At 46.1% G+C, this 14574-nt stretch overlaps 1 protein-coding gene and 1 long non-coding RNA gene across 7 annotated transcripts in view; both read left to right on the top strand.

Annotated features, from left to right (window-relative positions):
- LOC309378909 overlaps nt 1-14574 on the top strand; it is a 106111-nt gene that overhangs the window by 68759 nt on the left and 22778 nt on the right. The gene's annotated exons all lie outside the window — the stretch shown is intronic.
- The window catches only part of IL15RA (interleukin 15 receptor subunit alpha), a 36997-nt gene that overhangs the window by 8409 nt on the left and 14014 nt on the right, over nt 1-14574 (top strand). For 3 of the 5 annotated variants that reach the window (XM_081927359.1, XM_081927360.1, XM_081927361.1), the window contains exons 2-4: nt 8538-8729; nt 11726-11770; nt 12388-12759. In XM_081927359.1, coding sequence (XP_081783485.1) covers nt 8538-8729; nt 11726-11770; nt 12388-12759 — 609 coding nt within the window. The remainder of the gene's footprint in view (nt 1-8537; nt 8730-11725; nt 11771-12387; nt 12760-14574) is intronic. The other 2 variants (XM_081927362.1, XM_081927363.1) reach the window with 2 other exon arrangements.

The raw sequence follows: 14574 nt of genomic DNA on the forward strand, positions 1-14574 counted from the left end.
GGACCGAGCAACAGGAGCTCACCCGGTCGCGGGGATTTTAACCACCGACCTTCTGATAGGCAAGCCCTAGGCTCTGTGGTTTAGACCACAGTACCACCCGTGTCCCTGAACTGCAGTTTTAGGGGTTGTTTCTAAAAGTCTGGAAGGGATTGATCCGTTTTGCATTGCTTTCTATGGGAAAGCGCGCCACGGACTTCCGGAATCGATTAAATTTGAGAACCAAGGTACCACTGTATTGGTTTTTGGGTTCAAACAGGCCACAATATCGGCTGAAGATGTGAACTGTTTGTCATACACATTGGGGGAAGCCAGTGCTATTCCATCGGCTGGAAGTGCATCAAACCATCTATGGAAGGGGTGCACTGTGAGCTATATCAAATAGGGGAACACCCTGAGAGGTCCCCATTGGAGGAGTGCTGTGGCCCTAACCCCTGCCTGGACATTGGAGCTCTCCTCCCAGATCTTTTTAACGGAATACCCTTTATCCAGGAGGGGCAGGCAGAGGCTACAATCTCCCCTCCGGCCAAAACCTAGACTTCCCCAATGCCAAACCTCACAAAGTTGTGACGATTGTTGTAAATAAAAATATGCCCTTTTCCCTTATGGGGTATCCAAGAGCCCATATAGAGTCCTTACATAGGTTCCCTATTGGTAGGAGAAAATAACAGAGGCCAACCAGAGAATATTGAGAAGCAAAGCAGCTAGTAAGCTTGATCTTTATTGATCTGTTGCAACAGGGTGCTCCCCTCACACGCAGGAGAGGAAGAGGACCCAGAACAATGGCCTGCAAGGCCTTATAAAGACTATTGAAACTGCCACCCTGTAGATCAAGACCACCCCCAGAAACATCATACATCCATCACAGAAGGGGTGTAACCTAAGACCACCCCTCAGATAAGGCGGTCTAAAACAGAACATTTGCATGTTGTTTTCTCCTGTTGCTTTGTTTATTTCCTGTCTGGCAGGTTACTTGATTGGATTTCTTGGGGAGCCTGGGCAGTCTTGTAATGATAAGGCTCACAACCTTATTCAAACACAGATTAAGACAGGATTTGTGAAGGAAGAGACAATGGGGAAGCTTTTCCATTTTGACCATGCAGAGAAACATTTGCTCAGGTTAGGAATCAAAATGGTTCCAGGTTGGCTTTCCTGTCCTGATCTATGTACGTGTGGTTATGAACGTTGCCATATATCTAAAACCATAAAATTCCTATCACACGATGGCTCTGAGGTAGGCGAAAGCCAGACGGCCAGTGCTGATTTTCCTCCTCCTCCTCCTCCTCCTCCTCCTCCTCCTCCTCCTCCTCCTCCTCTTCCTCCTCCTCTTCTTCTTCTTCTTCTTCTTCTTCTTCTTCTTCTTCTTCTATTTATTTTCAGGGGCAGCCTCAAAATTGTGCATGAGCTCTAATCAAAAGGGGGGGTGTGTGTCACAATTTCACTCTCTTTCATTCCAAGATGTTTCTGCCTTTGAGAGATCCCAGATTTATTTGCCCCCAATGCTTTCCTTTAACCTTTCCTGAAACAGCTGCCTGACATTTTCCTGAAAGTAGTAAAGGAAAACCATTGAGGTTATCACCCAGATGCAAGCAGCAGGAGTTCCTGAACCAGATGGCTTCCATTTGCAATACAGTGGTACCTTGGGTGACAGACGCTTCAGGTTATAGATTCCGCTAACCCAGAAATAGTAACTCGGGTTAAGAACTTTGCTTCTGGATGAGAACAGAAAGTGTGCTCTGGCAGCAGCGGGAGGCCCCATTAGCTAAAGTGGTATACCTCAGGTTAAGAACAGTTTCAGGTTAAGAACGGACCTCCAGAATGAATTAAGTTCTTAACCCGAGGTACCACTGTATAGCAAGCCCTTTGTCTCTCTTCTAACCCAATGCCCCTGATCAGATATGGTAGAATCCTCTCCCCACCTTGAGCCACCATAAACATTCTCTCAGCGCCGGGTGGAAACTTAGTGGCTTCTTCCAGGCCTCGGTCCAGTATATCTGAAGGAGCGTCTCCACCCCCATCATTCTGCCCGGACGCTGAGGTCCAGCGCCGAGGGCCTTCTGGCGGTTCCCTCATTGCGAGAAGCAAAGCTACAGGGAACCAGGCAGAGGGCCTTCTCGGTGGTGGCGCCCGCCCTGTGGAACACCCTTCCAGCAGATGTCAAAGCGATAAACAACTACCTGACATTCAGAAGACATCTTAAGGCAGCCCTCTTCAGGGAAGTTTTTAACGTGTCATATTTTACTGTATTTTTGGTTTTTATGGAAGCTGCCCAGAGTGGCTGGGGAGGCCCAGCCAGATGGGCGGGGTATAAATAATAAATTATTGTTATTATTATTATTATTATTATTAATGGATTATTTTGCTTTTTGTTGATGTTGGTTTTGCTGCTGTTTTGTTGGGTTTGTTTTATAAGATATCGTTGGCTTCCTCCTTTTCCCCCTGCTGATTTTGTGCTTTTTATGCTTTTAAAAGTTTGGGAGCGCCACATGTGTCAGTAGCCTAATAAATTGAAATAGTAAATAAATAAAAATAAATTGCCCAGTTTACTGCAGAATAAAGGTAAAGGACCCCTGACAGTTAAGTCCAGTCACGAACGACTCTGGGGTTGCGGCGCTCATCTCGCTTTACAGGCCGAGGGAGCCGACGTTTGTCCGCAGACAGTTTTTCCGGGTCATGTGGGCAGCATGACTAAGCCGCTTCTGGCGAACCAGAGCAACACACAGAAAAGCCGTTTACCTTCCTGCCGGAGTGGTACCTATTTATCTACTTGCACTTTGACGTGTTTTGGAACTGCTAGGTTGGCAGGAGCAGGGACAGAGCAAGGAAGCTCACCCTGTCATGGGGACTCGAACCGCTGACCTTCCGATCGGCAAGCCCAAGAGGCTTAGTGGTTTAGACCACAGCGCCACCCGCATTCCTAATGCAGCTGCAGGAAGAGCAAAGGGACATAAACTTCCAGCACTTGTTTTACGCATGAGTAACACACAATCTGTGCTCGATCAAATCAGTCCTAGCAAGAGAAAGGACCGTTAATTTCCTGGCTGGTATATTTGATCGGCGGTTCGAATCTGCAGGGATGAGCTCCTGTTGCTTTGTCCCACCTCCTGCCAACCTAGCAGTTCAAAAACACACCAGTACAAGTAGATAAATAGGTACCACTGCGGTGGGAAGATAAACGACATTTCCGTGCGCTCTGGTATCCATCGCGGTGTCCTGTTGCGCCAGAAGCGAATTAGTCATTCTGGCCACATGACCTGGAAAGCTGTCTGTGGACAAACTCTGGCTCCCTCGGCCTGAAAGTGAGATGAGCGCTACACCCCATAGTCGAATTCGACTGGACATAACCATTCATGGGCCCTTAAACTTTACCTTCACCTTTTATATTTGATAAATACGTGCTCGTTTTAGTTTTAGATCCAGAACAGTGAAGCTAATCTGAAATGATTACCTTTCGTTCATTTACACATTGCACAAAGATACGCTTGCTGTGTTTTGGTCCTGTGTCGTTTTATTATAAATAATGATATAAATAAATAAATTTTTATTTATATCCCACCCTCCCCAGCCGAAGCTGGGCTCAGGGCGGCTAACAACAATAAAATAATACAATGTTCTAAAATCATTTCATTATAAAATTAATTCAAATCAAATTAATGGCAACCATTGGGCTAGAGTTCTGTGAAGATTGCCAAAGGAGGGAGTCAGGCTATGCCCTGGCCAAAGAATAATTATCATTATTCTTTAAGGAGGATTTCTATACCATTGAATCATCAAAACCTCTAAGCCTGCCAGTATGAGTTGTAGCCCAACCATATCTGGAGGGCATCAGATATTGGCCAAAGCTGCTCTAAGCCATCTACATAAAACATACATTTCCTGTGTGCCTTTCCCCTAAAGGCCAGAGTTCCCCCGATAGCAAATTGCCACAATTCCTTATACCACAGACTCAACAACTTTCATCCACCTGAGAGCCAGTGTAGTGTAGTGGTTAAGAGCAGTGGACTTGTAATCTGGGGAACCGGGTTCGCTTCCCTGCTCCTCCACATGCAGCTGCTGGGTGACCTTGGGCCAGTCACACTTCTCTGAAGTCTCTCAACCCCATTCACCTCAGAGTGTTTGTTGTGGGGGAGGAAGGGAAAGGAGAACGTTAGCCGCTTTGAGACTCCTTAAAGGGAGTGAAAGGCGGCATATCAAATCCAAACTCCTCCTCTTCTTCTTCTGTCCTGAATCTTCCGACACTGAGCTCTGTTGGAGGTCCATGAATTTTGGCATTAAGAGAGAGGGAGGAAAACATTCTGCAAACATTCCTCCATTCCCAGTAACACCTTGAATTTGGTCTGCCATAGTCAAAACAAAACAAAATTCCTTCCAGTAGCACCTTAAAGACCAACTAAGTTAGTTCTTGGTATGAGCTTTCGTGTGCGTGCAGACTTCTTCAGATACACTGAAACAGAAGTCACCAGACCCTTCTATATAGTGAGAAGGTGGGGAGGGGTATTACTCAGAAGGGTGGTGGGAATGGCTGATTGGCAGATAGCTCATCACAGCTATCTGCCAATCACCCATTCCCACCACCCTTCTGAAGAAGTGTGCATGCACACGAAAGCTCATACCAAGAACTAACTTAGTTGGTCTTTAAGGTGCTACTGGAAGGAATTTTTTTTGTTTTGACCTTGAATTTGGCAGGTAACAAACACACTGGCTCCCAGCGCAGATTGCTGAGCGGGGATGTAAAAGGTCAGCAAGGTCATAATAAATCAGTTTTTTTCCAAAGGGTTGGGAGGAAGGACCTGCGGAAAAAGATGCGCACCCAAAAAGGGAGGTACCCCAGCTGTGCTGGCAAGCCTTTCACTGCCGATGCATCCCTGCCTTTCCTTTGCAAGATGCGTCTTTCCTTTAAAAAAAACCACACACCCCACAACTCTTCTTACATAAACTTGGAGAGTTGCATCCCAGAGGTATTTTGGCCCCGTTCCATTGACATTACGCCATTTGTTCTACTTCTAAAGTTCAGGGCGCGAGTGCCGATGCTTATGTAATCCAGCTTGGCACCCCACATGCTCTCGAGAGAAGTTACTGTCAGGCTTGGGGAAAGCCCAGTGTTTGGAGAAGTACAACTCTACAGGAATGCCAAAAACAGACCCGTGGGAACTGAGTGTGCTCAGTGTGTGTGTGTGTGTGTAATAACAGAAAACTGGGTGGGAGGAGGAATAGCGTGAAATAGACTCCGCACTGCGACATTTTGTCGCAGCGCTCGCTTGCCTTCTTACAAAAAATGTGCTACACTGTACAATGTGTTCTGTAATACGCTATACGGTCATACCTCGGGTTACAGCCGCTTCAGGTTGCGTTTTTTCAAGTTACGGACCGCCAAAACCCGGAAGTACCGGAACGGGTTACCGTATTTTTCGCTCTATAGGACGCACTTTTTCCTCTCCAAAAATGAAGGGGAAATGTGTGTGTGTCCTATGGAGCGAATGCAGGCTTTCGCTGAAGCCTGGAGAGCGAAATGGGTCAGTGCTCACCGACCCCTCTCGCCCTCCAGGCTTCAGGCAGCTATCCGCAAGCCTTCTGAGTGCGGTGGGAGTTCCCGCTGGGCTCCAAAGGCTTGCGGATAGCAGCCTGCAGCCCGGGGAGCACAGCACCAACTCCCGCTGCGCTCCCCGGGCTTCAGACAGCTATCCGCAAGCCTTCGGGCTCCAAAGGCTTGCGGATAGCAGCCTGTTCTGGGGCCGGGGGAAGCTTGGGCTTCTCTCATCCCCAGCCCCGCAAGCTCTGGGAGCGGCAGTGAGGTTGCGCGCAATCTTGCCGCCGCTCCTGGACCTGTTCTGGGGTCGGGGGAAGCTCAGGCTTTTTTCTTTATTTCCCCCCTAAAAACTAGGTGCACCCTATGGTCCGGTGCGCCCTATGGAGCAGAAAATACGGTACTTCTGGGTTTTGGCGGTTGCGCATGCGCAGAAGCACAAAATTGCCACCCGCGCATGCAAACACTGCGGGTTGCAAATATGCATCCCACATGGATCATGTTCGCAACCCGAGCGTCCGCTGTATTACTTTGAAAGGAAGTTTTTCCTTCTGTTTTGCAGAAGAAAGGGGTTCCCTGCCCTCTGGTCTCTCTGCTATTCCACCCCTCCCCCCAAAAAAATCCTGGTACCAACCAGTCTGTATATCTTCAGAGGTGCCCCCGCAAAGTGGGTAACGAGAGAAGACGGGGCCTCCTCTGTTATGGCTCCAAGCCTCAAGGAATTCCCTCCCCAGGGTGCCCAGCCTGACACCAGCATTGTTATCCTTCCAATACAAGGCAGGGATCCTCCTTTGGAGAACTTGGATGAGGCGGAGGCTGTTACAACTGTCAGAAATACACTTTATTCACCTATTTACACCTTCGGTTTGCATGGAGTGAGTTTAGATCTTACAGCACAGTCATTTCAAGAGGGGCTTGTGCCCCGCAGCAGTGTAGCCCTGGAGTCCAAGGCATTCCTCCCAGCAGAAACGGCATTTACCTTCCCGCCAGAGTGGTACCTATTTATCTACTTGCACCGGTGTGCTTTCGAACTGCTAGGTTGGCAGGAGCTGGAACTGAGCAACGGAAGCTCACCCGTTGTGGGGATTCGAACCGCCGACCGTCCGATCGGCAAGCCCTAGGCTCAGTGGTTTGGGCCACAGGGCCACTCGCGTCCCTGTCTATGTGTGCTAGCTGCCTTTAAAAATGGTTTTTATGGGAGAACGCAAAGGCTTTTGCCTCCTTACCTATGGGTTCTTTTTAGCCATGAGTTGAGGATGAAAATGGCATATATCTGGGGTGGCTAGTCCCTATGGCCCTCTAAACATGGTGGAGACTGTTGTAGCTTTAAGAAATACAGTTTATTCGCCTATTTACACCTTCAGTCTGCATGTAAGGAGTCCAGATCTTACAACATGGTCATTTCAAGAGGGGCTGGTCCCCCACAGCAGTCCAAGGCATCTCTCCCAGCCAGCCTTCAGCCAGCCTGCCCAAGATGGATCCCCGTTTTTCTTCTCTCCCTTTCTTCTTCCCAGCACACCTTGCTAAAGACTCTCGTTTCCTGTCACCTCACACCCGGTTACCCCGGCAACTTTCCAACCCCGCCCCCCAGTGTCTGTTCACATCTCAGGGCAAGGGGGGAAGGATCGTTTTTCTTTCATTGCCAAGGGCCCTCAATGGCCCTGAATTGTTCCTTAATGGCCCAAGCTTGGCCAAGCCCAGGAATTCCTCTGCCAGTAGAAAAAAAACAAGTTATGGAACCAAGAAAATACACAAAACAAATGAAATACAGTCATACCTTGGGTTGAATGTGCTTCGGGTTGAGCGCGTTCGAGCTGCGCTCCGCAGCAACCCAGAAGTAATGGATCGCGTTACTTCCGGGTTTCGCCGCTCACGCATGCGCAGACACTCAATAGGACGTCATGCATGGAAGCGGCAAAATGCGCCCCGCGCACGCGTGCCATCGCGGCTTATGTTGCGTTCAGGAAGTGAACAGGGCTCCAGAACGGATCCTGTTCGTATCCCGAGGTACCACTGTACTGTGAAAATCCCTGAAACCAGAAGTAATCGACTAGAATTACTTCTAAATAAAAACTAAAGTAAATAAAACTAAATAAAAAACAAAAAGTTTACGAGAAAGCTTAGAAAAACCTAGAATTGAACAAAGCCTTAATGGGATGCCGGCTACAAACCTCGTTTCACCGAACTATTCCGTTTCCTCAGAAGGAAATAGAGAAATCTTAAACCTTAAATGACCAAATTCAAAGAAAGGGGGTAAAACTCCCAAAAATTCTGAAATATTATAATCCTAGCTCGGCCTAGGTGAAGCAAAGCGCAGTACAGTGGTACCTCGGGTTAAGTACTTAATACGTTCTTAACCTGAAACTGTTCTTAACCTGAGGTACCACTTTAGCTAATGGGTCCTCCTGCTGCCACCGCGCCGCCGGAGCACGATTTCTGTTCTCATCCTGAAGCAAAGTTCTTAACCTGAAGCACTATTTCTAGGTTAGCGGAGTCTGTAACCTGAAGCGTCTGTAACCTGTAATAAAGGATTAAGGACTCAAAGGTACAGTTTCTAAAACTGAGTTTACAAAAAAGGTTTGAAAACCTAAACGGCAAGTTTTAGACACAGCCCAACTTGAAGAAAGCCAAGCACAGTAATAAAGAGTTGAGGGCTCAGCTGTGGAAATTTTTTGTATTGCCTTTACGAAAAAAGGTTTCAAAAACCTACGTGGCACAAATTCAAAGAAAGGAATTCAAAGATAAGCTATTTTAGATTTTAAACAAACTAAGGAAAAGAGCTGAAACGCTCCCCTAAGTTTACAAAAACCGAATTCCTCTACAGCTTGTATTTCTCACTCCACACCCCAGATAATCAACATCCTGCCATTTATTAGTTTCTAGGGGTTCGGGGTGTGTGTCCCCCACCTACTGATTGATTGATTGATTGATTGTATGATTCCAGTACATTGTTTAGGTGGGTGTCCCCCCACCTAAATCTATTAACAACTCGCTCTTCTTGTGCCCTTGCCTTTAGCCCCAGGTAACTGCGGTGAGCCCCCTCAGGTACAAAATGCAGAGGTTCCTAAAGGGAGCGGCGACGGCAACAAACTGCGGTACTCGTGCGTCAAGAATTACAAGAGGAAAGCAGGAACGTCCAGCCTGGCCATGTGCAGGAAGAACGACACAACGAAAAAGTTTCAATGGGAGGTGCTCCTGAGCTGCATCCGTAAGTAGTACCTAGGTTCTGTATGATGGGGCTCATAATAATAATAATAATAATAATAATTTATTATTTATACCCCGCCCATCTGGCTGGGTTTCCCCAGCCAACTCTGGGCGGCGTCCAACAAAACACTAAAATACAATAACCTATTAAACATTAAAAGCTTCCCTAAACAGGGCTGCCTTAAGATGTCTTCTAAAAGTCTGGTAGTTATTTTTCTCTTTGACATCTGGTGGGAGGGCGTTCCACAGGGAGGGCGCCACCACCGAGAAGGCCCTCTGCCTGGTTCCCTGTAACCTCACTTCTCGCAGGGAGGGAACCGCCAGAAGGCCCTCAGTGCTGGACCTCAGTGTCCGCGCTGAACGATGGAGGTGGAGACGCTCCTTCAGGTAGACAGGACCAAGGCCGTTTAGGACTTTCAAGACACCAACACTTTGAATTGTGCTCGGAAACGTACTGAGAGCCAGTGTAGGTCTTTCAGGCCCGGTGTTATATGGTCTTGTCGGCTGCTCCTAGTCACCAGTCTGGCTGCCGCATTCTGATTAGTTGTAGTTTCCGGGTCACCTTCAAAGGTGGCCCCACGTAGAGCGCGTTGCAGTAGTCCAAGTGGGAGATAACTAGAGCATGCACCACTCTGGCGAGACAGATAGCGGGCAGGTAGGGTCTCATCCTGCGTACCAGATGGAGCTGGTAAACAGCTGCCCTGGACACAGAATTGACCTGTGCCTCCATGATGAGCTCAGGGTTCACCTTTTCACCTGTGAACCTGTTCCTGTATTAAGATCCACAAAGCTGCCGCCCCCCCCCCCGGTCAGTCTCTCAAAGTCATGGCTGACTTTAGCCGCGTCCAGGTAGAGATGTCCCAGAATTCCTTCAGAATGGGTAGCAATTCTGGAAATGGCAGCAGTCCGCGTCTTGGTGGATTTGATTTAAATCAAATCAATTTAAATCACTAGTCAGTAAGACTTGATTTAAATTTTTTTTATTTATTTTTACAGAAAGGCTCATTCTTGCTGGTATAATCTCAATGTTTACAACCAGATGAAGATTTCCTTTTTGGAAGGATAAAATTTCAGAGTAGTTTTTTACAGTTCTATCAAAAATTACTGATTTGGTTATACTATCAGAAATACATAGACACAGAATTACGAAATTATGGTGAGGTTTAATAAGTTAACTGTTTATATTGGACAACTTTTTTGCTGTACTTTATTGGAAGGAGAAAAATAGCCATTTCCTTAATAACAATTTATTTAACTAAAACAATAACATTATAGCATATGTATGCACGTTTGTTAACTGATGTGGTTAAACTTTTTTGTTTTCGTTTTTAAACCCTTTGACTGAGTTTTGGCACATATGAAAAACTTAAAACAAATCCTTATTTCCTGATGAATAGCCTTTGGAACCTAAATAGAAAACTATCTTTAGAAAAATTTCTGATTTGGTTAGAAATACAAAGACAGGTAATTATGAAATTGTTGTTTATATTTGGGCAACATTTCTGCTGTACTTTATTGGAAGGAGAAAAATAATCATTTCCTTAATGACAATTTTTAAAAATTATTTAACTAAAGCAATAACATTATAGCATATGTATCCATGTTTGTTAACAGGTGTAGTTAAGCAGTTTAAAAAACAAAACTTATACGGAGTTTTAACACACATGAAAAACTCAAATCCTTATCTCCTGATGAATAGCCTTTGGACTATAATGTAACTTGAACAGAAAACTATCTTTAGAAATATTTTTCCTGCAAAAGCATTTTATTTTAAAAATCTGTTTAGTTTTTTTAAACAATCCAATTTATATTTTAAAAATCTGATTTAAATAAAAAGTATCCTTTTAACAAAAAATCATTGATTTTTATCCACCCTGGGCCGTGTGTCCATCTGCAAGCAGGAACAAAAATCAAGGAAGTGATCAACATTCGCTGACCTCATTTCCTGCCCCTCCCGTAACCCAAACTCGCTGCTGTTGATTTTTCGGCATGCAAAACAATGCATTATTGTTTCCCTCCCCTTGGAAATAAACGTAAAGATAGTTAATTATATTATTAAATGTGACTGCAAGAAACACCAAGTTTTTTTGTGGGACCTGAACTGCAGCGGAGTAGAAGCAGCGCTGCATGTGGAAGATATAGAACAGGCCAGAAAATGATGCCTTTTCACATCCTGAGAGGCCTAAATTGGAATTCCCACATAGGAATTTGTATGCCAGTGTGAAGACACCTTAGAAGTTGTTTGGGTATTTTTGTTTTTTATTTTACAATCGAGTGGTATATAAATTTCATGGTTAAATAAAATAAGATCAGCGAAACAGCAATATAAAAGCATGTAAAACTGTTAGAATTCCAGCTCCATGATTGCAGTCATGGGATTTTTGCCTTTCACATGACGTGATATGTTCTGACTTCACAGAGTGGGAAGTGACGGAGACAGGATGTTTGTGTTACTGTGTTCCGTGAAGTGGGACTATTGTCCTTTGTTCTTTTTCTCTTTGCCCTCTGATGCTAGAGAAAGAGGGAGCCTTGTTGCAGTGCTCCGTGTGTGTTTAGATGTAAATAAAGTAGATTAGCCAAAATGCTGAGTTGCTGAGGTCTGTCACGCAAGCTGCGCAAACTCTGCGGATCCCTAAGTGTGCCGGTGTCGCTTGGCATTGGTTGCTGTGATGTTCGGGCAGAAGAAAGCTTTTGAAACTCCCGAACGAAAGACCAGGAGGGAGGGAACATGCCAGTCGGGCATGTGTCTCTGCCAGGGTCCTACTCGAGTATAGGCTGAACTCCTGACAATGGTTATAAAGCAGAAATTCAGGACGTTCATACAGATGAAAAGGGGATCTGATCTTATGGGTCATTATTTGGGTTTATAGCTGAGCTGGTGGAATTTCTCACTGAAACTTCAAGGAGAATAGGTTTTGCACTGCTGTAAATGCACTCCTGATGACAAACTAATTTTTGCTTCTCCTCTTCTCAATTCCTCTTCTCTTTCTCGACAAGGAGACCCTTCCCTGCCTGCCACCACAACAGAAGCTCCCAGAAGAGGTAGGACCAATTGCTTTGTTGTCTCTGCTTGTCACCACTGGGTAACAAACGTGTTTTTGGAGTAACACCAGTGTGGTGTAGTGGTTAAGAGCGATAGACTCGTAATCTGGTGAAACGGGTTCGCTTCCCCGCTCCTCCACACACAGCTGCTGGGTGACCCTGGGCCAGTCACACTTCTCTGAAGTCTCTCAGCCCCACTCACCTCACAGAGTATTTGTTGTGGGGGAGGAAGGGAAAGGAGAATGTTAGCCGCTTTGAGACTCCCTAGGGTAGTGATAAAGCGGGATATCCAAACTCTTCTTCTTCTTCTTAAAACAGATTTCAGGCCTGGGACACAAATTAGGCAAGTGCCCCCTCCCCACGAAAATAAAATTTCAGAAAATAAAAATGCCGACTAAATTCACAAGTAGCGGAAATGGGAAAGTAGGTATTTAGAAACAAACGGCGACCCACAAGAAACCTGAGCTGCCGTTTGCTCCAAGCCAGCGCTAAAAAGTGGTTCTCTCCAGGGGGAAGCAGTGGGTCGAGAGCAATTGTGGATAAGCCCTCATGTTAACACAGCTTTGTGGCCTGTCCCAGAAACATACATATGAAATTTTACTTGCCCCATGTTGTAGAGGCAGAGACTTCCACCACAGAGACTCCGCAGGCTGCTGGTGTTAACACTTCGGTGTTCTCCGCCGCAGCCCCATATGGCAGCGAGACCCCCTCGCCATCAGCCTCGATCGCCACACTGCTCAGGACTGCTAAACCGACTAGGCCTGGCAGGGCGACGGCAACCACCAGCGCCCCAGAGGTTGGCAGACACACTCCTGGCACGGTCAGCGAAAGCTCGGCGAAATGCGAAAGCACCACCGCGAAAGCCTCGCAGCCCGCGACTAGCAAGCGTCTCACAGCAGGAGACAGACCGACAGCTGTGCTGCCCGGGAGAGTCTCCGGGGTCACCCCAGAGCCAAGCGTCTCGGTGCCTCCGATCGAGAGACGAACAGGTTTGTCACCGGCAGCTGAAGTAGTTCATCTCATTGCTTTAGCCTCCACATTAACCATCCTTCCACGTCCTCCTTCGTTTCATGTTCTTCCCAAATTAATACCCTAATATTCTGGCGTTTATCCCATGTCTATGTCTGCTATCTGTCTCCTGGACTCTTCAGGTACTTCCAGACTACAGTGGTACCTTGGTTCTCAAACTTAACCCGGTCCAGAATTCCGTTCCAAAACCAAAGCGTTCCAAAACCAAGGCGCGCTTTCCTATTGAAAGTACAGTGGTACCTCTGGATGCGAACGGGATCCGTTCCGGACCCTCGTTCATATCCTGAAGTTCACATCACATTCACCGCTTCTGCACATGCGCATGATGTCATTTTGAGTGTCTGCGCATGCGCGAGCGGCAAAACCTGTAAGTAACACGTTCCGTTACTTCCGGGTCACCGAAGGTACTGAAACCTAAGGTATGAGTGTAATGCAAAATGGATTAATCCGTTCCAGACTTTTTAAAAACAACCCCTGAAACTTCAATTTAACATTTTCGCAGTCAACCAATCAATCAATCAATCAATCAGTAGCTGAACTGGGTTCCACACAGTCACAAAAACAAATGAACCGAGAAAGCCTCAAAAACGAAAACGCAAAATAAATAGCAAAAACAAAAGCGCCAAACTTAATCCGTTCCAGAAGTCCGTTTGACTTCCGAAATGTCCGCTTCTGATTGGTGCAGGCGCCCCGGAAACAATAGCCGACAGCCGCATTGGATGTTCGGCTTCCGAAAAATGTTCAAAAACCAGAACACTTACTTCCGGGTTTTCGGCGTTTGGGAACCAGGGCGTTTGAGAACCAAGGTACCACTGTATTGCTAGTTGGCAAATTCGGGTGGCATAATTCTGGTCGATTGGGAGACCTTGCGCAACAAATGCATTCCCCCTCCCCCAATTGGACTCTCCCTGCCCTGGGATAAGGAAAGTGATTGATGCAATCTCATCTAACCTCGCTGAAATCAGGGCGAATGCTCAATAGTGGGTGGTCTGGAAGCATCCATAGAGTTCGGAGATCTTGCTCCCCTATCCACCAGCTCCCTTTAATGCTGAACTCGCCACTAGGGATGGAAGGATTCTTCCATTTACTCAGCTTCTCATTTTTCCAATCTTAGATTCAGTTCTCCGCATTTCTACAGCAATTCGCAATTTTTTTTAAAAAAAAAATCCTCATGAAAATTCACCAGCGTTTTGGGTGTGAATTTCTCCCAGTAAACATATTCTTGTAAGCAGTTTAATATAATTCACTTCTCAATAATATATTAATTTTACGCACATTTCCCCATAATACGTTCACTTTGGTAAAATGCAGAACTGCATTGCAAAATTCAGGAAAGTGCAAATTTTGACGGACAGCTGTCTTTCAGTTCACCATATTGCTTTGGAAAGTGTGGATTTGGCCGATTTGCCTTTAAATGAGAACTGAATCCAATTTCTCTGAAAGGAGACCCCAAGGCAGATCTACACCATACAGTGGTGCCTCGCAAGACAAAATTAATTCGTTCCGCAGGTTTTTTCTTCTTGCGAGTTTTTCGTCTTGCGAAGCACGGTTTCCCATAGGAATGCATTAAAAATCAATTAATGCGTTCCTATGGAGACCGCTTGCCAGGCTGGCGGTGCGGAGAAGGGCTTTTCAGAAGGCAGCCCTGTTCAGGGAAGCTTTTAATGTTTCATAGGTTATTGTATTTTAATATTCTGTTGGAAGCTGCCCAGAGTGGCTGGGGAAGCCCAGCCAGGTGGGCGGGGTATAAATAATAATAATAATAATAATAATAA

The sequence above is a fragment of the Podarcis melisellensis genome (genome assembly GCF_964234715.1).
Source record: "Podarcis melisellensis genome assembly, chromosome: 10".
Lineage (NCBI taxonomy): Eukaryota > Metazoa > Chordata > Lepidosauria > Squamata > Lacertidae > Podarcis > Podarcis melisellensis.